At 48.4% G+C, this 22,628-nt stretch overlaps 1 protein-coding gene across 1 annotated transcript in view; it reads left to right on the top strand.

Moving 5' to 3' along the window:
* LOC122372868 (synaptotagmin-15-like) overlaps positions 1-21,780 on the top strand; it is a gene marked incomplete at its 3' end in the record, with an annotated part of 33,532 nt that extends 11,752 nt beyond the window's left edge. The window contains exons 5-8 of the mRNA XM_043350520.1: positions 1,282-1,375; positions 3,892-4,034; positions 21,131-21,311; positions 21,662-21,780. Coding sequence (XP_043206455.1) covers positions 1,282-1,375; positions 3,892-4,034; positions 21,131-21,311; positions 21,662-21,780 — 537 coding nt within the window. The remainder of the gene's footprint in view (positions 1-1,281; positions 1,376-3,891; positions 4,035-21,130; positions 21,312-21,661) is intronic.
* Positions 21,781-22,628: the final 848 nt, after the last annotated feature.

The following is a 22,628-nucleotide window of genomic DNA, read 5'->3' as shown; positions in this document are numbered from 1 at the left end:
GTCACTAAGGTCACAGGAGTTTTCACCAAAAAAGTCCCGATCAAATTGAGCTAGCGAGTCGGGAAGCCACCAAAGGACTTGTGAGGACCTACCGAATCGAATAAGCTATATGACCACTTTGGGCCAGCTTCGTGGACTGAGTGGCTCTGCCCTGATCATTACCTGAGGTGAACAACAAGAACGCGACGAGACGCTTAGTCAGATGAGTACTTAAACCCGCGCCCGGCTGGGGGTCCTGGATTTCCAAGCCCTGCTGGGGGTGTTTGAACACCCCCCCCTTCTAACTCGGCTCCTGGGCCACGTAGCGATACGCGGAAGGCGGCGTTCGAAAGAACGTAAAAAATAATGAGGAAATCACTTCGGTCAATTTTTTGGTCAGGTCAAAGGTCAGGTCACCAGAGGTCATTGAAGGCAAAATTTCGCCGATTTCCAGGTCGAATGTCGACAATTTCCAAGAAGCCAACGCATAACTCGGGAACCAATAGAGCTACAGCGCCGTGGAAAAGCGCATTCGATAGCCCTATTAACGCCCTTTCTGAATAATTTTCTCAGATTTGACCTAACGTCAACGGTTTTGCCTGCAGGGGGCAAAAACTGCAAAAAAGCCGATTTTTTCGGAAAGTTTTTCTGCAATAACTTTTGACCCAAGCCTTGTACGAGCTTACTTTTACCGGCATCGTGTTCCTCTTGTCAAGACGCATCGAATGAACTATAGCTTGACCTTGAAAGGTCTACCAATCACCTATGAAATTAAATTTGGGTATCATGGGCTTCTTCTCGTCAAGGGCAACTCGCTCGTTTTTTTCCGCAAAGCTCTAGCTTGATCAGGGGCCGAACGGCAGGGTGTGTCCGTCCAACCGCCCCCCCCCCCCCTACACATTAGACGCTGGAAAACGCCGCACACAGTCGAGGGTGAATTAGTGATGTCAATTACGGAAAATCGGAATACCGATACCAAACCAAATACCAACCAAAACCACGGGGAAATATCGAAACCGAGCCAACTTGGCAAAATGAGGGAAATACCAACTTTTTACCGATTTATTAGTCTCTTATACATTAGTGGGGGTTCACGATACCAACAAAATACCAAACACATTACGATTGAAATACCAAATACCAAGTTGGTATCGGTTTGGTATCGGTATACCAAAAAGTTGGTATCCGATTAACATCTCTAGGGTGAATGCCCCTTGGATGTCGAGAAACTGGTTAGCTGGCCTGCTGACTGCTGGCCCGACAGGCCTCAGCCGCTGACCGCTGACCTTATGCGCCCGCCAGAGTCCACCTGCTGCCCGACCAGAGGCGCTATCTGCAGTCGCACCAGAAGAAGAACACCTGCAATCCGCGCTTCGATGAGGAGTTCTCGTTCATGGTGAGTTGACCCGCGCCCCGGTCCTGGATTTCACGCCCTCCTGGGGGGGGGGGGGGGGCTGTTCCCGTCTAGCACGGCTCCTGGGCCACGTAGTGACATGCGGGAAGCTCTATTCGAAAGAACTTCAAAATAAGGACGAAAAGAGTGTCAGAGGCAAGTTTTACCAACAGAAAAATAGCCGCCTGACGCAATTTTTCTATCAAAAATCCGCCGACGAGTTTCACCAACCACGCGAAAAAATATTTGCCGACGTGAAAAAATATCAGCCAGAAAAATAGCCAACGAGTTTCACCAACGGCAAATATTAATGGAGTGCTTATCTGCGCCATTATATGTAGAAAAACAGCCTAGAAAAATAGACAGGCAGCCCCGTCTATTTTTTTTTTTGATGTCGTGTTGGAATAATCGGCCTCATTTGTTACTAATCATCGTGATTTGCGCTTCTCGATATAATAATTTAGTATTATTCATGGCCAATTTGTAAAGCATCTGGGCTTCAAGATTAGAAGAGGAATACTGATGATATTGCGTAAAGAAAGAGCCTTTGTCACCAGGCAGGTCCAAAAGGAACCAACAAGACGGGTGTTTGGTGTTGTGATGTTAGTTTTTATTTTATTTTATATTATCTATTTGCTACAAGCAGCACCCAACAGTAAGATGATAGTGTATTAACTAGTGGTCAGATTACAAGTTCATTGCTCGCACGGAAGTAGAAAATAATGATGGAAGGCCATTTCCGAAGGTGCTTGAAGAAATGCTGGAAGAAGAGACAGAAAGGCTCATTGGCTCATTGGACTCAATATTTTAACCCGGCAGTTGCTGGGGTATTTCGCCACCCTCCGTTTGCTGGGGGGGGGGGGGGGGCGTTAAACGCCCCCAGCCGATAACTCGAGAACCAATAGGCGCAGCGAAACGCACGAGGCGGCAAACGAAAGAACGCGACGAGACGCTTCAGATGAGTACTTCAAAGCTGAATTTATAGGTCACAGGTCGGGTCAAGGTCAGGTCAAACACGTGAAATCGGGCTTTCAGTAGCATGGACTTCAGGACTTCGCAAAGGGCGTCTCTCGTCATAAACTCTGTCAAAACGGTGCACAATCCATCATATAAGGCCTACAAGAGTGTCAGCTCCATGTAGGGGTCAGTCAAGCATAGGTCAGGGTCAGGGTCAGGTCAACCGGGCAGGCACATACACCCGAAAATCAAAACTGATATTCGTAGCCTGTGACACATGTTTTAAGGGTAATTTGGGGCGTAGAACACGATGGTGACATTCATTTTATCATATGTGTACGTGTTTGGCTAAAAAATGTCAATTTAAGAAATGCATGTATCATAGTCGTGAAGAAGTCGCAAGAAATTGCCAAGATTCAGTTCAAGAATTTGGAAAATGCGGAACGATAATCAATAATCGAAGATAGCCATTTGATTGTACATGGTACCTATTGGCAGTCTAATGGCGTTTACGGCATGTCTGTATGTCTATTCTGTGATTTAATATGATTTTTTGAACATATGCCGTTTTTGGTCGAAAACTCAGAAATCATGACGTCACTGAAACCTCGATAACTCAAAAATTTTCCGACCGATTTTTTGAAACTTGGTCACAATAAGCTTCAATCAATTCCCCACAGGTACCCAAAATTTGGCGCGCCTGCGGCGCGCCGTTTTTATGCTATGGCCCGGCGAAAAAGTGGGGCGTTTAACGCCCCCCCCCAGCAACTCGCGGGTTAAATAAATATGTCACTGTTTTCACATATTCATAATTCAGTCCTACATTTGACATTGCAAGGCACCAGCTACTAATACCAACTACTTTTTGGTGGAACTTGAGTTGTGCGGCAAGCAGGGAAGATGCATTGACATTGCTAAGGCCAAAATCGCAAGATTTTCAAGATAAATGATAATGAATATTTCAAATATTTTTTTGGATAGCATGAAAGAAAGGTATAAATACTTGCCTTGGAAACAAAAAGGTGCAAAGCTTGGATGTTTGTGAACCCGGACAAACTTGCTGTCATAAGATTTTGCCACTGAACTCAGCAAGTCACACTGCCTTATTTTCTTTTCCTTCAATGGCCAACATTGAAGGAAAAGAAAATGATATTTATGTTGTAAAATGTAAATGAGTCCATAACTGTTGTGTGTGCACTGTGCACTGTGCTGATATTAAATGCACATGTATCTTGCATGCATGAGTCATGCACATATGATAAAATGAATGTCACCATCGTGTTCTACGCCTGTCAACTGTCAAACTGTCAACTGTCAAACTGTCATTTGTCAAAGTCATGAATCGATGACCTGGATTGACAGGAAAAAACATAACATAGGGGATCTGGCGCGCGGCCCGCCTCTGACCGCACGTCCCCGCCTCTGACTGCACGTCCCCGCCTCTGACGTCCCGTCTCTTTTGACCGCACGTCCCTGCCTCTGATCGCACGTCCCCGCTTCTGACCGCACGTCCCCGCCTCTGACTGCACGTGCCCGCCTCTGATGCCAGTATGTGACTCCAGATTCCGCAGCGGCGGCTGTCGGAGCACAGCATCCGGATATCGGTGTACGACAGCCGCCGAAACAGGAAGCACGTGCCGCTGGGCATGGTGACACACAGCCTGCGCGCTGGCGTGCACCTCACCAACGCCGTCCGGGACATCAGGTGAGCCGCACCAACGCCGTCCGGGACATCAGGTGAGCCGCACCAACGCCGTCCGGGACATCAGGTGAGCCGCACCAACGCCGTCCGGGACATCAGGTGAGCCGCACCAACGCCGTCCGGGACATCAGGTTAGCCGCACCAACGCCGTCCGGGACATTAGGTGAGCCGCACCAACGCCATCCGCAACGTCAGCTCCGCTGGATCCCCAGTCGTCATTCCATTACCGCTAGCTAGTCGATGCTGTGCATTTCAAATTGAGTTCTAATACATTGAGAAGGAATCTGCAGGTGTCCAGCTGGGGCACGAGGTCAGCTTTGCTAGGGATGTGATTATGACCTGTTCTAAGCGATGCTCCGCTACCATCGCTGACCTGAGAGCAGAGAATGTTGCGGTTCTCAACAACTCTCGAACTGGTGCCCAACCGGCGGCCGCCAAGAGGGCGGAGCGGCGTGCGAAGCGGGGCAGTCCGAATGCCACCTTCACCCATCCGGCTCGAAGGGCGTCCAGCCGGCCCTCCTCGGATGAATAGAGAGGAGCTGTGCTGCACCTGTACCCATACATCAGAGTACAGGGTGTCCCAAAAGTTCGTTCTCACATATTGTTTGCATGTAAACTGGAGTACATTGCGTTTTGCTATGTTTATGACCACTCAATGTGCTCCTCATTTGATGGGCAAACACATGGATACACGTTGCGGCATGTAGTGGCGTCGCCACCGATTTTCGACCCACCTCTAACCAGTGGCGGATCTAGGATTTGAGTTTAGGGGGGGCAAACATTGCGCCGCCAGGCAAGTCGGCGAGAATTTCAAACATCCAGTCTTAGGGCAAAAAAAAAAAACGAGCTACCCCTATTTTTCTCCTCGGATTTCGGGAATTACTTTTTTTATTTTTTACATTTTTGTCAGTCCGGCCAAGCCAGGGCAGCGCAAAAAAAAAATTTGCAGCCACCCTGACTCCGGGAGATAGTTAGCCCGCGCCGGGCCGGGGGTGTTTGAACACCCCCTTGCGGTTTTTCGCAGATATCTCAAAAACGGCGGCGCGGAGCGCCGCCGTTTTTGGCACACCTGTTTGTGCATCTTTTCCGCACATGTTGTGAAAATTTCAGACCCAGGTCACCTTAGGTCAGGTCACCAGGTCACGCCAAGTGACCTCACCTCAGAAAAAATAAGAATGCTCGTCATAGCTACACCGACTGAACGATTGCCTTGAAACTTTCAGCGATTGATTAAAGCAACACTATCTATAAAATGTGTATCTCGGAATTTTGATATCGGTGACCTAAGGTCAGGTCAATTTTGCGGCCTCTCCATTATAAGTCAATGGGAGAAAATTGAAAAGCGTCTGTTTTGCACGAACGCTACTCTAGACACTCTCAAACATCGAGATGTAGGTAAAATAGACACACTGAACCAGAAAATGGCAACTGTGACCCCTCGTTATGTCCCCGAGGTCATCTCAGGTCACGAACAGAATCTAACAGTTTTTCGATGCTAACTTCTGATAGAGGAGCGCTAGAGCGCTGAAAACGCCTTAGATGTGTTCGGCTCGACGTTGCGGATCAGCTGATATGCAACATGACCTTTTCCGGTCAGGTCATGACCTTGACCTGATGTCAAATTTTCAAGTTGACCTTTCAAGGTCAAATTACACTTCATACGACGCGTCTTGACGAGAGGAACACGATGCTGGCAAAAGTAATGTCATAGCTCTTTTGAGTCAAAAGTTATTGCCGAAAAACCGTTTTTCGTAAAAACGGCTATTTTTGGAGTTTTTGCCCTCTGGAGGCTAAACTGTTGACCTGAGGTCAAATCTGAGAACATTACTCAGAAAGGTCTGTAAAAAGGGCTATCGAATGCGCTTTTTTGCGGCGCTGTAGCTCTATCGGTTCCCGAGATAGCCGTTGGCAGTTTCCAAAATGTTGAAATAGTCAACATTTTACCTTTGGTGACCTCTGGTGACCTGACCTTTGACCTGACCCAAAAAATGACCGAAGTGTTTTCGTCCTTATTTTTGACGTTCTTTCGATTGCCGCTTACCGCGTGTCGCTACGTGGCCCAGGAGCCGAGTTAAAAGGGGGGTGTTCAAACACCCCCCGCGGCCCGGCGCGGAATCTCAGAGCACCGGCCCGGCGCGGGTTAGAGAATAGCTCACCGGCGCTATGGACGGTCCGTCCTCTACCTCCCGCATCACCTCGGCAAGACCTCGTCCGAAAGGTTCGCCCGCGCCGGTTCTCAAGGGCTTCTGTATCCGGAGACCGATAAGGGTCGCAGCAGCAGGTTCATGTGTAAATGCCCACGACCAAAGGCCACATCAGCGTACCTGCGATACTATACGCAGTCAGGGTTGCCACGTAGTTAAACGTATTAACAGTTGTTTCCGGTAATAGAAAATGAGATCAGTCGATTAAGAATCCCAACAAGAAATAGACGAAGAACAGCGCATTTGTTTTCGGTCCTGCATTTATTGATGCAATTACAATGAACATTCCTTAACTTTGGGACTAAACTTCGCGAGCTAGCAAAATTATACAGTGTTACTTTCGAGAGGAGATAAACGATGCTTCTACAGACTACATAGGACCACAGCGCAACAGCCAACGGAATCACACTGAACAGCGTTAAGTTCCCACAACATACTGAGCTTCTCCAACACCTCGCAAACCAAAAGCTCTGACTGAGCCTTTCTGTGTTTGTCCCCGTTAGATAACGGTATGGCTCATGAAAAAGCCGCGATTGGTAATCTTCTTTACGTTATTCCTCTCAGAAACCTATCTCGCACTTCATGCATACACATATGCAGCTCTTGTAGAGACTCTCGGACTTTGGCACCCTTTTGGCACCCCCTTTGGAAATGGCTGTATCCGCCTCTGGACATAACTAATGTAGCCACAGTGGAAATGCTAGGTACTAATGGATATTTAGACCCACCAATATTTTTTCAGCTCCTACACCCATGCTATCTAGCAATAAAATATTATGCAAACACTTCTTATATACCCATGCAAACCCACCACTGTACAACCGCTCACCAGTGTGGTGACCCCTGACCCCACTGGAGTGACAGGCGTCTGGCGGTCTGCTGTTGACGGTTTGTTTACTTGGTTCAAGGTTTCAATAAATCGCGTTATTTTTTTTCTTTTTGGTAGCAGTAGCAGTAGTAACACTGCTGATGGATGATGGACTGACATTCATGGGGCGGAGGACTTTTTATCAGCTCACAACTTAATATCACGAATATGACAACCTTCTAGTCCTCCATTTATTTCACATTTTCTTTTCAAACACCATATTTTTAGCATTCAAGTTGTAGTTTTTTTAGGGGGGGCAAAAAGATATGTTTGCCCAGAGGTTTTCCGTTTAGGGGGGGGCAATTGCCCATTTTGCCCCAACGTAGATCCGCCACTGCCTCTAACTCAAAAACTAAGAGGGCTAGAAAGACGCGGTAAAAAGCAGTCGATAGCTCTCAATGCGTACGTTTGAAAGTATTTCGGTCATTTTTAATCTTGGAGCAATATTTGGGTCACTGGAGGTCATCAAAGGTCAAAATTTGCCAAAGGTCATTATATTTTTCAGAAAACATGCATTTATCTCAGCAACTATGATAGCTAGAAAAACGCTTGGAAAAGCAATCGATAGCTTTTGAACTCTTCATTTGAAAAGGTTATCATCAAAATTGACCTCAGGTCAACGGTTTAGCCTCCAGAGAGCAAAAATTCCAAAAATAGCTGTTTTTCGCAAAGTGTTTTTCGACAATAACTTTTGACTAGAAAAAGCCACGACATTTCTATTATCAGAATCGTGTTGCTCTCGACGAGACGCGTCGAATGAACTATTATTTGACATTGAAAGGTCAACTTAAAAATTTGACCTCAGGTCAAGGTCATGACCTGACCGGAAAAGGTCATGTTGCATATCATTCGATGCGTCTCAACAAGACAAACACAATGAGGCCATCCCCAGCGTCCTATCTCTTTCCAATCGAGAGTTATTGGCAAAAATCTGTTTGTAGCCTCAAATGACCTCGGATGACCTTTCTAGAGGCTATCATCAAAAAAGACACCTTGGTCGTCACGGGTGGTCCAAATCATCGTGATTCTGAAATATTTGGACTGTTCCTATGCGTACACACGGATCTAGAGGCATTTTCATTTTTCTCCATTGACTTGTAATGGTAAGGTCACGCCACTGACCTGACCTTAGGTCACGGATATAAAAAATCCGAGATATAAAAATTGTAGGCGCCCATAACAGCATGCAATCCACCAAGTTTAAAACCTTTCTGACAAACACTGCAGGCTGGACATGATAGCAAACTTTTTTTTTAGGCCTGGTCAGTTAACTTGACCTGGTGACCTGACCTGACATGACCTGGGGTCAAATATTTCACACCTTGTCCAATATTGATGTACAAAAAACTATGATAAGCGGCGCGGCGCTACGCGCCGCGGTTTTTTATTTATACGCAAAAAACGCGACAGGGTGGTAACATACGTCCCCCCCCCACTGGGGCGAAGGTTAAGTGTGCTTATTTCTCTTCTTGTATGCAATGTTGTAAGTCCTAATTCTACTAGCAGTGAATTTGTTGGTGTCCTTCGAAAAGCTCCGGTTATGAGCCTTGATGCTCTGTTTTGAACCCTTTCTAAGCTAAGAGTCTCTAAAGGTAAGGGAGCATGGTGTGTCAAAAGTGGAAATACCGGTGCGCCGTCTGGCAACCCGGCAGCCCGCCGCTATAGAGAAATTCATGCTTTTGTCGCTTTTTCACTCCTTATGAGTCACTTGATCTAATTTGAGCTTAACCCGCGAGTTGCTGGGGGGGGGGGGGGCGTTAAACGCCCCCACTTTTTTCGCCGGGCCATAGCATAAAAACGGCGACAAAGTTTCAAAAAAATTGGTCGGAAAATTTTTGAGATATCGAGGTTTTAGTGACGTCATGATTTCTGAGTTTTCGACCAAAAACGGCATATGTTCAAAAAATCATATAAAATCACAGAATAGACATACAGACATGCCGTAAACGCCATTAGACTGCCAATACCATGAACAATCAGATGGCTATCTTCGATTATTGATTATCGTTCCGCATTTTCCAAAATCTTGAACTGAATCTTGGCAATTTCTCGTGACTACTTCACGACCATGATACATGCATTTCTTAAATTGAGCTTTTTTAGCCAAACACGTACACATATGATAAAATGAATGTCACCATCGTGCTCTACGCCCCAAATTACCCATAAAACATGTGTCACAGGCTGCGAATATCAGTTTTTATTTTCGGGGATATGTGCCTGCCCGGTTGACCTGACCTTGACCCTGACCTATGCTTGACTGACCCCTGCATGGAGCTGACACTCTTGTAGGCCTTCTATGATGGATTGTGCACCGTTTTGACAGAGTTTATGACGAGAGGCGCCCATTGCGAAGTCCTGAAGTCCATGCTACTGAAAGCCCGATTTCAGGTGTTTGACCTGACCTTGACCTGACCTGTGACCTCAAAATTCAACTTTAAAGTACTCATCTGAAGCGTCTCGTCGCGTTCTTTCGTTTGCCGCCTCGTGCGTTTCGCTGCGCCTATTGGTTCTCGAGTTATCGGCTGGGGGCGTTTAACGCCCCCCCCCCCAGCAAACAGTGGGTGGCGAAATACCCCAGCAACTGCCGGGTTAACTAGGAACGACTACATGCCCAAATTAACATTGAGCGCGGCCGTATTCGGTCGGTTTTCCGCGACCTTTTGGCGAAATCGCCTTATTTATTCAACCAGGGTGGACTAGTTAATTCGCTTAGCTAGGAATAAGGCGTTGCAGAGAAATTATTCAAGGAATAGAGCTGTGCAAAAATATTTTTTTTTGTATCGTATCCGCCCTCGGACGAAAAATATTGTTGACGCATCAGAAACAGATCCCGTGGAATGCGTTTGGACTTGGCTGGATCTAATATTAGCGAGTATCTGCTAATGCAGCTTCTTAACTTGCAAAGTATGCAAACAAACATACATGCTTCCTGCCCTTGGATTATTCCTCACTCGAATGAAAACTACCACCACCACTACACTCTGTGGTGGGAGTGTAGTGTACTGGTGGTGTCTGTGGTGTGAGTTTAGTGTACTGGTGATGTCTGTGGTGGGAGTGTATGTACTGGTGGTGTCTGTGGTGGGAGTGTAGTGTACTGGTGGTGTCTGTGGTGGGAGTGTAGTGCACTGGTGGTGTTTGTGGTAGAAGTGTAGTGTACTGGTGGTGTCTGTGGTGGGAGTGTAGTGTACTGGTGGTGTCTGTGGTGGGAGTGTAGTGTACTGGTGGTGTCTGTGGTGGGAGTGTAGTGTGCTGGTGGTGTCTGTGGTGGGAGTGTAGTGTACTGGTGGTGTTTGTGGTAGAAGTGTAGTGTACTGGTGGTGTCTGTGGTGGGAGTGTAGTGTACTGGTGGTGTCTGTGGTGGGAGTGTAGTGTACTGGTGATGTCTGTGGTGGGAGTGTAGTATACTGGTGGTGTCTGTGGTGGGAGTGTAGTGTACTGGTGGTGTCTGTGGTGTGAGTGTAGTGTACTGGTGGTGTCTGTGGTGGGAGTGTAGTGTACTGGTGTTGTCTGTGGTGGGAGTGTAGTGTACTGGTGGTGTCTGTGGTGGGAGTGTAGTGTACTGGTGGTGTCTGTGGTGGGAGTGTAGTATACTGGTGGTGTCTGTGGTGGGAGTGTAGTGTGCTGGTGGTGTCTGTGGTGGGAGTGTAGTGTACTGGTGGTGTCTGTGGTGGGAGTGTAGTGTACTGGTGGTGTCTGTGGTGGGAGTGTAGTGTACTGGTGGTGACTGTGGTGGGAGTGTAGTGTACTGGTGGTGTCTGTGGTGGGAGTGTAGTGTACTGGTGGTGTCTGTGGTGGGAGTGTAGTGTACTGGTGGTGTCTGTGTTGGGAGTGTAGTGTACTGGTGGTGTCTGTGGTGGGAGTGTAGTGTACTGGTGGTGTCTGTAGTGGGAGTGTAGTGTACTGGTGGTGTCTGTGGTGGGAGTGTAGTGTACTGGTGTTGTCTGTGGTGGGAGTGTAGTGTACTGGTGGTGTCTGTGGTGGGAGTGTAGTGTACTGGTGGTGTCTGTGGTGGGAGTGTAGTGTACTGGTGGTGTCTGTGGTGGGAGTGTAGTGTGCTGGTGGTGTCTGTGGTGGGAGTGTAGTGTGCTGGTGGTGTCTGTGGTGGGAGTGTAGTGTACTGGTGTTGTCTGTGGTGGGAGTGTAGTGTACTGGTGGTGTCTGTGGTGGGAGTGTAGTGTACTGGTGGTGTCTGTGGTGGGAGTGTAGTGTACTGGTGGTGTCTGTGGTGGGAGTGTAGTGTACTGGTGGTGTCTGTGGTGGGAGTGTAGTGTACTGGTGGTGTCTGTGGTGGGAGTGTAGTGTACTGGTGGTGTTTGTGGTAGAAGTGTAGTGTACTGGTGGTGTCTGTGGTGGGAGTGTAGTGTACTGGTGGTGTCTGTGGTGGGAGTGTAGTGTACTGGTGGTGTCTGTGGTGGGAGTGTAGTGTACTGGTGGTGTTTGTGGTAGAAGTGTAGTGTACTGGTGGTGTCTGTGGTGGGAGTGTAGTGTACTGGTGGTGTCTGTGGTGGGAGTGTAGTGTACTGGTGGTGTCTGTGGTGGGAGTGTAGTGTACTGGTGGTGTCTGTGGTGGGCGGGGAGTGTACTGGTGTTGTCTGTGGTGGGAGTGTAGTGTACTGGTGGTGTCTGTGTTGGGAGTGTAGTGTACTGGTGGTGTCTGTGGTGGGAGTGTAGTGTACTGGTGGTGTCTGTGGTGGGAGTGTAGTGTACTGGTGGTGTCTGTGGTGGGAGTGTAGTGTACAGTAGGTCTACTAAAAAAGTCCCCCGCTCCAGAGGCGGCCGGCCGGCCGAACCCCCGGATTCCAGCCCTGACTCTATTGCGCAGGCCGCGGCAGCGACACGGGTCAGGTCGCGGCGCCCGGCGAGTGGGTCAGTTGGCGGCGGCCGGCCGTGGGGTGAGGACGCCGTGTGTGGGGCGCAGAGATGCCACAGTGCAGAGGAGGAGAAGATAATGACTGCACGATGCCGGAAGGCGGAAATGATGCCTTTGTGATCTAAATTAAACACCTGCAGTGCATATCCTCCCTTGCCCCAATCCTATTTCATCGTAATCCTTCAATAATCCGTGATGGCCATTCAACGCAAGCAAACAAACAAAACAACCCGTTTAGCGGCGACATCATCTCGGATAAAAAAGCGACAGTGATGATTAGAATAGACTTCGCGCGAGGGCAAATCGAGGGGTATAACTATATATCACATACCGAGTATTTTATTCCCATCTAGCGAATTAACATTGGGATCTTGTCCAACAAGTCAGCGGCCGTTCTAGACACAGATAAATGCTTTGTTTTCGGTCGCATCATTATCTGCATTAATTCGAAGCGAGGTTTAACCCTCGCCGGCCGAGAAGAAGGGGTGGATACCGCCACCATGTATTTTTTTTTGCGGTAGCTCAAAGCACACTGATGATAGAAGGCTGACATTTCACATGCCTTACATTTCATTCAAGCCGGATCACTTGACATCAACCACGTTTTCAGGTCAGGTCACTTAACCCGCGCCCGGCTGGGGGTCCTGGATTTCCACGCCCTGCTGGGGGGGGGTGTTTGAACACCCCCCCTTGTAACTCGGCTCCTGGGCCACGTAGCGATACGCGGAAGGCGGCGTTCGAAAGAGCGTCAAAAATAATGACGAAATCACTTTGGTCAATTTTTTGGTCAGGTCAAAGGTCAGGTCACCAGAGGCCATTGAAGGCAAAATTTCGCCGATTTCCAGGTCGAATGGCGAAAATTTCCAAGAAGCCAACGCATAACTCGGGAACCAATAGAGCTACAGCGCCGCGGAAAAGCGCATTCGATAGCCCTATTAACGCCCTTTCTGAGTAATTCTCTCAGATTTGACCTAACGTCAACGGTTTTGCCTGCAGGGGGCAAAAACTGCAAAAATAGCCGATTTTTTCGGAAACAGTTTTTCTGCAATAACTTTTGACCCAAGCCCTGTACGAGCTTACTTTTACCGGCATCGTGTTCCTCTCGTCAAGACGCATCGAATGAACTATAACTTGACCTTGAAAGGTGAACTTGAAAATTTGACTTCAGGTCAAGGTCATGACCTGACCGGAAAGGGTCATGTTGCATATCAGTCGATCCGTATCGTCGAGCTGAACACATCTAAGGCGTTTTCATCGCTCTAGCATGCCTCTATCAAAAGTTATTTGCGAAAAACTGTTAGATACCATTCGTGACCTAAGATGACCTCAGGGCAAAAACAAGGGTCACGGACACCATTTTCATGTTCAGTGTGTCTAAACCACTTGTAATTGGGTGTTTGGGAGTGTTTATAATGTCTTTCATCCATAAGAGGCGCATTTCAATTTTCTCCCATTGACTTATAATGGGGAGGTCGCAAAATTGACCTGACCTTAGGTCATCGATATCAAAATTCTGAGATATACATTTTGTACATGCTATTGCTCTTAGCAATCGCTGAAAGTTTCAAAGCGATCGGTCACTCGGTGTAGCTATGACAGACATTGAAACTTTTTATGAGGTGAGGTCACTTCAAGTGACCTGGTGACCTGACCTTGAATGACCTTGGTCTGAAATTTTCACAACATGTGTAGAATTGATGCATGATAAGGTGTACCAAAAACGGCGGCGCTCCGCGCCGCCGTTTTTGAGATATTCGCGAAAAACCACAAGGGGGGGTGTTCAAACACCCCCCCAGCAGGGCGCGGGTTAACTTATAACTATGACTCTTAAGTAAACCTCTGCACGGTTGTCGGTTATAAAATGATGCAATCCGCAATGCACTTAGTGTCATATAAGCATAATGGGGAACTTATGGACACTGTTAATTTGGCGTCGGAAATGATCTGAAACTATACCTCAAGCACATGAAATCGTGACTTCATACATTCTTGACAAAGTCTAATGCTTCACTTTTGCATTGTTCACTTTGCGTGACGTCATTAATGACGTCTTTAGGGTCATAGGAGTGCTTCGTCAATAACTCCCGGTCAAAATGAGCTAGCCAGTCGGGACAGCCATCAATGGACTTTGCAAGACTTGCCGAATCAAATGTTATGCAACATGTCCTCCTTTCAACAGCTTCGTGACTTGCGTTGCTCTAACATGACATGGACCTGAGGTAAACATCCTAAATTGCTTCACCTAAACAAAAAAGCATATAAATCGACGCGTCGGAGAACAGAAAACACGATTGTATCGAAATGACGATAATGCGTTTAGCTATTAACCAAAAACCGATCAAATGCCTTGTGGCCCTTGACCTGCCCTAAGAGGTCATTGATATTTTAAAGTGACCATCCCACCTTAACCCTCGCCCCGTTGGGGGGGGGCCATTTTGGCCCCCCCTGTGGTTTTTCCTGAATAGCCAGAAGACGGCGGCGCGCAGCGCCGCCAAATTTTCAGTACCTTCCCGGGCATCAATTTGACACCTTCACACCAAATTTCAAGTCTTAGGTCACCTTAGGTCAGGAGTTATTGAGGTCAAACTGAGGTCATGTTCGAGCAAAAATGAGCAAAAAACATGCAATCTTGAAACGCTCAACAAATCTACAGTTATCAAGCAATTTCAAAGTTCTTTATATGGTCTAGTAGACAAAAAGCGGCGCTACAAAACTGCTATCTCGGATTTTCAAAATTATGAGTTTTTGACTCCAAAAATTCAAAAAATTGATTTTTTTTAGAAAAACTAAAAAAAAAATCCACATTCTTTCCGAATTTTGAAAAAACCGGAATATATGTGATAGTCCCTGCGCTCTTCTATATACATACTAAATTTCAGATCGATATCTTGTTTTTTGGCCAAGTTATAGCGAAAAAAACTGTTCAAAAATGATGACGTCAAATTTTTTAACTCAATTTTTAGCGATTCTAGACCACGTACGGCAAAACAAAGACCACCATTGAACTCCCCGTGAAGAGCTGCATCGATTCAATACCCATTTTATGCAAAAATATTAACTTTGAAATTTGACCTAATTTGACCTGACCTTGACCTGACCTTGACCAAAACGTGACCTAAGCTGACCCCAAAGGCTGCCTGACCAACAAAATAGCATTTGTCATGTAAAATGGACCATAAAACATGTATCACACGACACTTTCATATTGTGACCCCCCCGTGACCTGACCTCTGTGACCTGACCTGGTATCAGTGACCTCAAATAGCAAAATATGTGTTTGAAGAACATTTCCCCATCGATGATTTTCAATGAAATGCATTTTACTCGATTTTACAACGCATTTCTTGAAATGCCTATAAACGGTGAAAATTGGACCTTTGACCTGACCTGTGACGTCATCGGTTTGACCGAGGTCAATGAAATTGGGTCTCAAGGTAGTTCCCTGATAGGGCTATCCAACACCGTTTGCCGCTTGTCGCTAGGTTGCGTGGTTCTCGAGATCTTAGGGGGGAGGCCAAAATGCCCCCCCCCCCCCCAACAGGGCGCGTTGCTCGGCAGAGCCCAACGGGGCGCGGGTTAACATTAGTTTTGAGTTGAGATAGCCAAATTGGTGGCCATGGCCTGCAAATACCGGTTTGGGCACTCACAACATCGAAAAATGCTTTAATTCGGAGAAATGGAATTTCAATTCAAACTTGCAGTTTTCGGATTCTAAGGGGCTAATGCATTGGAATGCCCCCTTAGAATTTGTGACATCAGCGGAGATCTAACGATTTTAAATCTTTGACTAAAACGTTTGGTAGCACGCGGTGGTATACGCTGCTTTCCGCGCAACAAGTGCCGCACTTTCAAATGAAGTCGCTAGGAACAGCGGAGATGCCAAAAAGTAAACAAAAGTAAAGGTCTAATATCTTGAAAACCGGTGAATATTTTTCGATGAAATTTGGTAGATATTCGTTTTTGCTCTTTCTGAACCGAGCGACATCACTTTCATGCCAATTCATTGACTCTTTTGAAGGTGGCGGGGGGGGGGGGGGTCCCTTTAAAATGGGGGTACCAGTCGCTGCGTCACGTAATGACGCAAGCGCTCGTTTTTTTTTCGCGAGGCTCTAGCAGCTAGCTCAATTATAGGAGCTAAACATGGGGTCGGGGAATCACTCCATTCTCACTCACTATTTGGCCGGGATAGTGTTTGCAATTATTGTTAAAATCTAGCATTTTAAGATTTCAAATGCCCAAGTCTTTCAATTCAAGGTCATAACACCAGGTCACGTCAAGTGACCTTACCTCAAGGAAAATTCCTGTGCTCATCATATCTAAATACACCGACTAACCGATCACTTCAGAACTTTCAACGATTTTAATGGGCAACAGTATATGTATTTGAAACGTTTACTTTGCAAGTTTGACATTGTTGACAGAAAGGCCGGGTCAATTTTGAGATCGCTCAAGTCAATGGGAGAAAATTGAACTGCGCTTTTTTACGGGACGCATAATAAACACTCTGAAAACATGTGGTGCTTGATGAGATACAATACTGAATGAGAAAATTGTTTGTTTTGTTGGGGGCCATCTTTTTCGGTCTGAAAAGGCCCTTGCAGAGCTATGACATACATACCATGCTCTGGTGTAATAATTGGGTTGTGCGAGCCAGCGACAGTGATCTGCGGAAGCGAGACTGTTCCCGTGGGACGACTGCCCTGTCGGGACGGTCCAGCCGTCTCCCAAACGGTCACCCGAAGAGGATGATGTGTCCTGGAATGGATCCGACATCAACTACAGGTTGGCTGGTGGGGTGACCTCCAGTCCAGAGAGGGAAGCATGAAGACTAGGGGCGATGCGGATTGGTTTTTCCTGAGGATAGCGAGGACGGAAGGAATCTAGCACCCTTGAACCTTCCTTATACTGAATGTATCTGAGGCTGTTAAATCTACTAAGCGTTTTTTCTCGACATCGTCAAGGTGTCATTAACAAAAAATATGAAATCCGGGAGGATAAATTATATATAGAAATTGTGGCCAACAGAACATTATCAGTTGCGTTCAACATACTCGTAAGCATGTTCACACACCCATCTTACATATGGGCCATGTAATAATTATTTTTGATAGACATGCTTAAGTTATGAAATCATCTGAAGTGTTTGTAAAGCTCCACGATACGAATCTAATATCCTGCTATGCATTATGACCATTTCTGGTCAGGTCATGTCTTTGAACATAGGCCAAATTTTTCAAATGACCTTTAATGATCAACTTTTGATTCATTCGAAGCGTTTTGATAAGAGGAACACGAGGCTGGTAAAATTAATTTCATGCAAGTTTAGCTAAAAACTTTTAAGTGTTTGTGGAAAAGCAATTAGTTTTCTCATAATAGCAATGGTGGCAGTTGTTGTTATTTACATGCTAAGCCGTTCACCTTAATTAAATCTGGCAATATTATTCAGACATAGCGGTAAACGAGCTGATTGTTGTGTTAGGTTAGGCTCCTTCGGTCGATTTCAGAGTGGGAAGGATGAGTGGAATTAGGGGGGGGGGAAGGGGGCCTGGGCGGCAGTCCTGGCCCTCATGCTCCGCTGGGGCCGAGCCTATCACGTGGGTTGGATTGCCCTGACACATGGATAGCCCTGGGCGGTGTTTCACGGCCCCGCGCTGCAGCACGCTGCGCTGCGCTGCTGCATTGTTGCGGCGGATGATAAGAAATAAGAATTCGGCTCCACGCTAGCGTTGCGAGCTTCCGAGTCTGTTGATGTTTCCATGGAAATTGGAAACCCAATGCACCGGTGCGCGCAACGCACCCTGTCTAAGCAAAATGTTACCACCGATGACCTCTAGTGACATGACCTCTGGCTATGACCCGATCCAAAATTGGCTGAAGTATTTTTTTCTTCTTTTTGCTACTTTTGACGCTACTTCGAATACCCCTTAAATGCCCAAAGCTGAGTTATAAGAATGATGCTCAATCCCCATTTCCCCTCCAACAGGGCGTGAGTGTCAAGGCATTCCTGTGGGGCACGGGCTAACAATGACTATCTCATAATCATTGTGGCCATGAACATCTACTGCCATTCTTTAACACCGGTTTCGCTGCGCTGAGCGGTGGCCGTCCCGTTTGTTGGATCCTACAGCTGGCTGGCGGAAAGCGTTACCGGCCGCCCGTCCACCGCCCGCGGGCCGGACCGAGCGGTCCCGCTGACCCTACCTGACCTGAGCCCGGCGCGATATGGGACAGGCAGACGGGGGTTCGGCTCAGCGAAGGCAGCGCCCACTGGTGCTGGGGACTTTTTAATAGACTTCTGTACTGGTGGTGTCTGTGGTGGGCGGGGAGTGTACTGGTGGTGTCTGTGGTGGGAGTGTAGTGTACTGGTGGTGTCTGTGGTGGGAGTGTAGTGTACTGGTGGTGTCTGTGTTGGGAGTGTAGTGTACTGGTGGTGTCTGTGGTGGGAGTGTAGTGTACTGGTGGTGTCTGTGGTGGGAGTGTAGTGTACTGGTGGTGTCTGTGGTGGGAGTGTAGTGTACTGGTGGTGTCTGTGGTGGGAGTGTAGTGTACTGGTGGTGTCTGTGGTGGGAGTGTAGTGTACTGGTGGTGACTGTGGTGGGAGTGTAGTGTACTGGTGGTGTTTGTGGTGGGAGTGTAGTGTACTGGTGGTGTCTGTGGTGGGAGTGTAGTGTACTGGTGTTGTCTGTGGTGGGAGTGTAGTGTACTGGTGGTGTCTGTGGTGGGAGTGTAGTGTGCTGGTGGTGTCTGTGGTGGGAGTGTAGTGTACTGGTGGTGTCTGTGGTGGGAGTGTAGTGTACTGGTGGTGTCTGTGGTGGGAGTGTAGTGTACTGGTGGTGTCTGTGGTGGGAGTGTAGTGTACTGGTGGTGTCTGTGGTGTGAGTGTAGTGTACTGGTGGTGTCTGTGGTGGGAGTGTAGTGTACTGGTGGTGTCTGTGGTGGGAGTGTAGTGTACTGGTGTTGTCTGTGGTGGGAGTGTAGTGTACTGGTGGTGTCTGTGGTGGGAGTGTAGTGTACTGGTGGTGTCTGTGTTGGGAGTGTAGTGTACTGGTGGTGTCTGTGGTGGGAGTGTAGTGTACTGGTGGTGTCTGTGGTAGGAGTGTAGTGTACTGGTGGTGTCTGTGGTGGGAGTGTAGTGTACTGGTGGTGTCTGTGGTGGGAGTGTAGTGTACTGGTGGTGTCTGTGGTGGGAGTGTAGTGTACTGGTGGTGTCTGTGTTGGGAGTGTAGTGTACTGGTGGTGTCTGTGGTGGGAGTGTAGTGTACTGGTGGTGTCTGTGGTAGGAGTGTAGTGTACTGGTGGTGTCTGTGGTGGGAGTGTAGTGTACTGGTGGTGTCTGTGGTGGGAGTGTAGTGTACTGGTGGTGACTGTGGTGGGAGTGTAGTGTACTCGTGGTGTCTGTGGTGGGAGTGTATGTACTGGTGGTGTCTGTGGTGGGAGTGTAGTGTACTCGTGGTGTCTGTGGTGGGAGTGTAGTGTACTGGTGGTGTCTGTGGTGGGAGTGTAGTGTACTGGTGGTGTCTGTGGTGGGCGGGGTGTGTACTGGTGGTGTCTGTGGTGGGAGTGTAGTGTACTGGTGGTGTCTGTGGTGGGAGTGTAGTGTACTGGTGGTGTCTGTGGTGGGAGTGTAGTGTGCTGGTGGTGTCTGTGGTGGGAGTGCAGTGTACTGGTGTTGTCTGTGGTGGGAGTGTAGTGTACTGGTGTTGTCTGTGGTGGGAGTGTAGTGTACTGGTGGTGTCTGTGGTGGGAGTGTAGTGTACTGGTGGTGTCTGTGGTGGGAGTGTAGTGCACTGGTGGTGTCTGTGGTGGGAGTGTAGTGTACTGGTGGTGTCTGTGGTTGGAGTGTAGTGTACTGGTGGTGTCTGTGGTTGGAGTGTAGTGTACTGGTGGTGTCTGTGGTAGAAGTTTAGTGTACTGGTGGTGTCTGTGGTGGGAGTGTAGTGTACTGGTGGTGTCTGTGGTGGGAGTGTAGTGTACTGGTGGTGTCTGTGGTGGGAGTGTAGTGTGCTGGTGGTGTCTGTGGTGGGAGTGTGGTGTACTGGTGTTGTCTGTGGTGGGAGTGTAGTGTACTGGTGTTGTCTGTGGTGGGAGTGTAGTGTACTGGTGTTGTCTGTGGTGGGAGTGTAGTGTACTGGTGGTGTCTGTGGTGGGAGTGTAGTGTACTGGTGGTGTCTGTGGTGGGAGTGTAGTGCACTGGTGGTGTCTGTGATGGGAGTGTAGTGTACTGGTGGTGTCTGTGGTGGGAGTGTAGTGTACTGGTGGTGTCTGTGGTTGGAGTGTAGTGTACTGGTGGTGTCTGTGGTAGAAGTTTAGTGTACTGGTGGTGTCTGTGGTGGGAGTGTAGTGTACTGGTGTTGTCTGTGGTGGGAGTGTAGTGTACTGGTGTTGTCTGTGGTGGGAGTGTAGTGTACTGGTGGTGTCTGTGGTGGGCGGGGAGTGTACTGGTGGTGTCTGTGGTGGGAGTGTAGTGTACTGGTGGTGTCTGTGGTTGGAGTGTAGTGTACTGGTGGTGTCTGTGGTAGAAGTTTAGTGTACTGGTGATGTCTGTGGTGGGAGTGTAGTGTACTGGTGGTGTCTGTGGTGGGAGTGTAGTGTACTGGTGGTGACTGTGGTGGGAGTGTAGTGTACTGGTGGTGTCTGTGGTGGGAGTGTAGTGTACTGGTGGTGTCTGTGGTGGGCGGGGAGTGTACTGGTGGTGTCTGTGGTGGGAGTGTAGTGTACTGGTGGTGTCTGTGGTGGGGGTGTAGTGTACTGGTGGTGTCTGCGGTGGGAGTGTAGTGTACTGGTGGTGTCTGTGGTGGGAGTGTAGTGTACTGGTGGTGTTTGTGGTAGAAGTGTAGTGTACTGGTGGTGTCTGTGGTGGGAGTGTAGTGTACTGGTGGTGTCTGTGGTGGGAGTGTAGTGTACTGGTGGTGTCTGTGGTGGGAGTGTAGTGCACTGGTGGTGTTTGTGGTAGAAGTGTAGTGTACTGGTGGTGTCTGTGGTGGGAGTGTAGTGTACTGGTGGTGTCTGTGGTGGGAGTGTAGTGTACTGGTGGTGTCTGTGGTGGGAGTGTAGTGTACTGGTGGTGTCTGTGGTGGGAGTGTAGTGTACTGGTGGTGTCTGTGGTGGGCGGGGAGTGTACTGGTGGTGACCGGGACAGTCTTCTCTCGGCCAGCCGGGTCGACGATGAGCTGGACAGCGGCTGCAGCGCCGGCAGCGCGAGCACCAGCTGCGTGCGCGCGGCTGCGGCCGCGGCGCCGGCGGCCGGCACGGCAGGCGGCCTGCTGGTGGGCCTCACCTACAACGCCGGCCTGCGGCGGCTCACGGTGGCCATCCTGGAGGCCGTGCAGCTGGAGGTGGGTAGCGGTGATATGCACGCACGCACGCATGGTAGGGGTTTACTCTTTTTATGAGGTGAGGTCAAGTGACGTGGCCTGGTGACCTGACCTTGAGTGACCTTGGTATGCAATTTTCACCGCATTTGTAGGAAAGTGTTTAACAAGGTGTTAAAAGCGCAGGGGGATGTTCAGTGAGTTCACACCCAGCAGGGCGCGGGTAACCAAGCGCGACTGGGCTCGCTGCCGTGTCGGCGCGATGTGTGCGGCCGTGTCGGCTGACAGCTGACGGCCGTGCCAGCTGACAGCTGACGGCCGTGCCAGCTGACAGCTGACGGCCGTGCCAGCTGACAGCTGACTGTGTCCCACAGAGTGTCAGCGGCAGCGGCGGCGGGGCTGAGCACCCGTCCACGTACGCTAAGGTGACCATGTACCACCACACGCGTGGAATCCAGTCAAGACGAACCGAGACCGTCCGCAACAGCAGCTGGTGAGTCCAGATCGGCACCTGCGCACAATCTTACCAAATGCGGTGAATGCGCATTCACGGCATTTGGTAACATTTAGAACTATTCCACATTCACTTATTCATTCGTTTAGACAACATTCATTTCATAATCATTCACGCTATTAAAATCATTGGACAAGTTAAGCTGGATGTAAATAAAAATAATATATTTGATATCAGTGCCGTAAAATCCGGCCAGTGCAGCCAAATCCTATTTGTGGCATTGGTAAGGGGTGCGTATTATTTAGGCCAGGGTTCATAATGTCCAGGGCACGATGCGTCCAGTGTTTTTTTTTTTTTAATATAGTACGAACCACTGTTTGAAACGGCCAGTGCCCTGAATTGGCCAGTGCTCATATTGTCCAGGGATTACATGGTCCAAATGTGGCCAACTGGCTGAAGGGTTAATTTAAAGAGGCCATGGTGTGTCAGAAGTGGAAATAGCTTTATGTGGAAATAGCCACACGGCTTTAGTTCTCCAGCCTTGTCAACAGATGGCAGTACCGCAATATGGGCGGTACCTAAATCGTGCAATTGACGTCAAATTTTCGGTACCTGCTAAGAATTGAATGACAAATCTTGTCATGCAAGAATGAAGTAAATTGGTCCACAACTTTTCTAACAACAGCGGTATAAAGTCAAACACCCTGCCAGAGCGGCGGCGCGCCGGCCGGCGGCGGCCGTTACGCGCCGCCTGGGAGACCATGCCGGTGCGGAACGGTTCCGACTTTGCATTACACTAAAACCCGTCAACTGCGTGGAATAGTTATTATAGCAAAATTTCCATTCAAGTGAGGAATAATCCAAGGGCAGGATGCATGTATGTTTGT

Source organism: Amphibalanus amphitrite, unplaced genomic scaffold (assembly GCF_019059575.1).
Source record: "Amphibalanus amphitrite isolate SeventyFive unplaced genomic scaffold, NRLGWU_Aamphi_draft 001411F_arrow, whole genome shotgun sequence".
Classification (NCBI taxonomy): Eukaryota; Metazoa; Arthropoda; class Thecostraca; order Balanomorpha; family Balanidae; genus Amphibalanus; species Amphibalanus amphitrite.
This window is presented reverse-complemented; position numbering and strand designations above follow the sequence as displayed.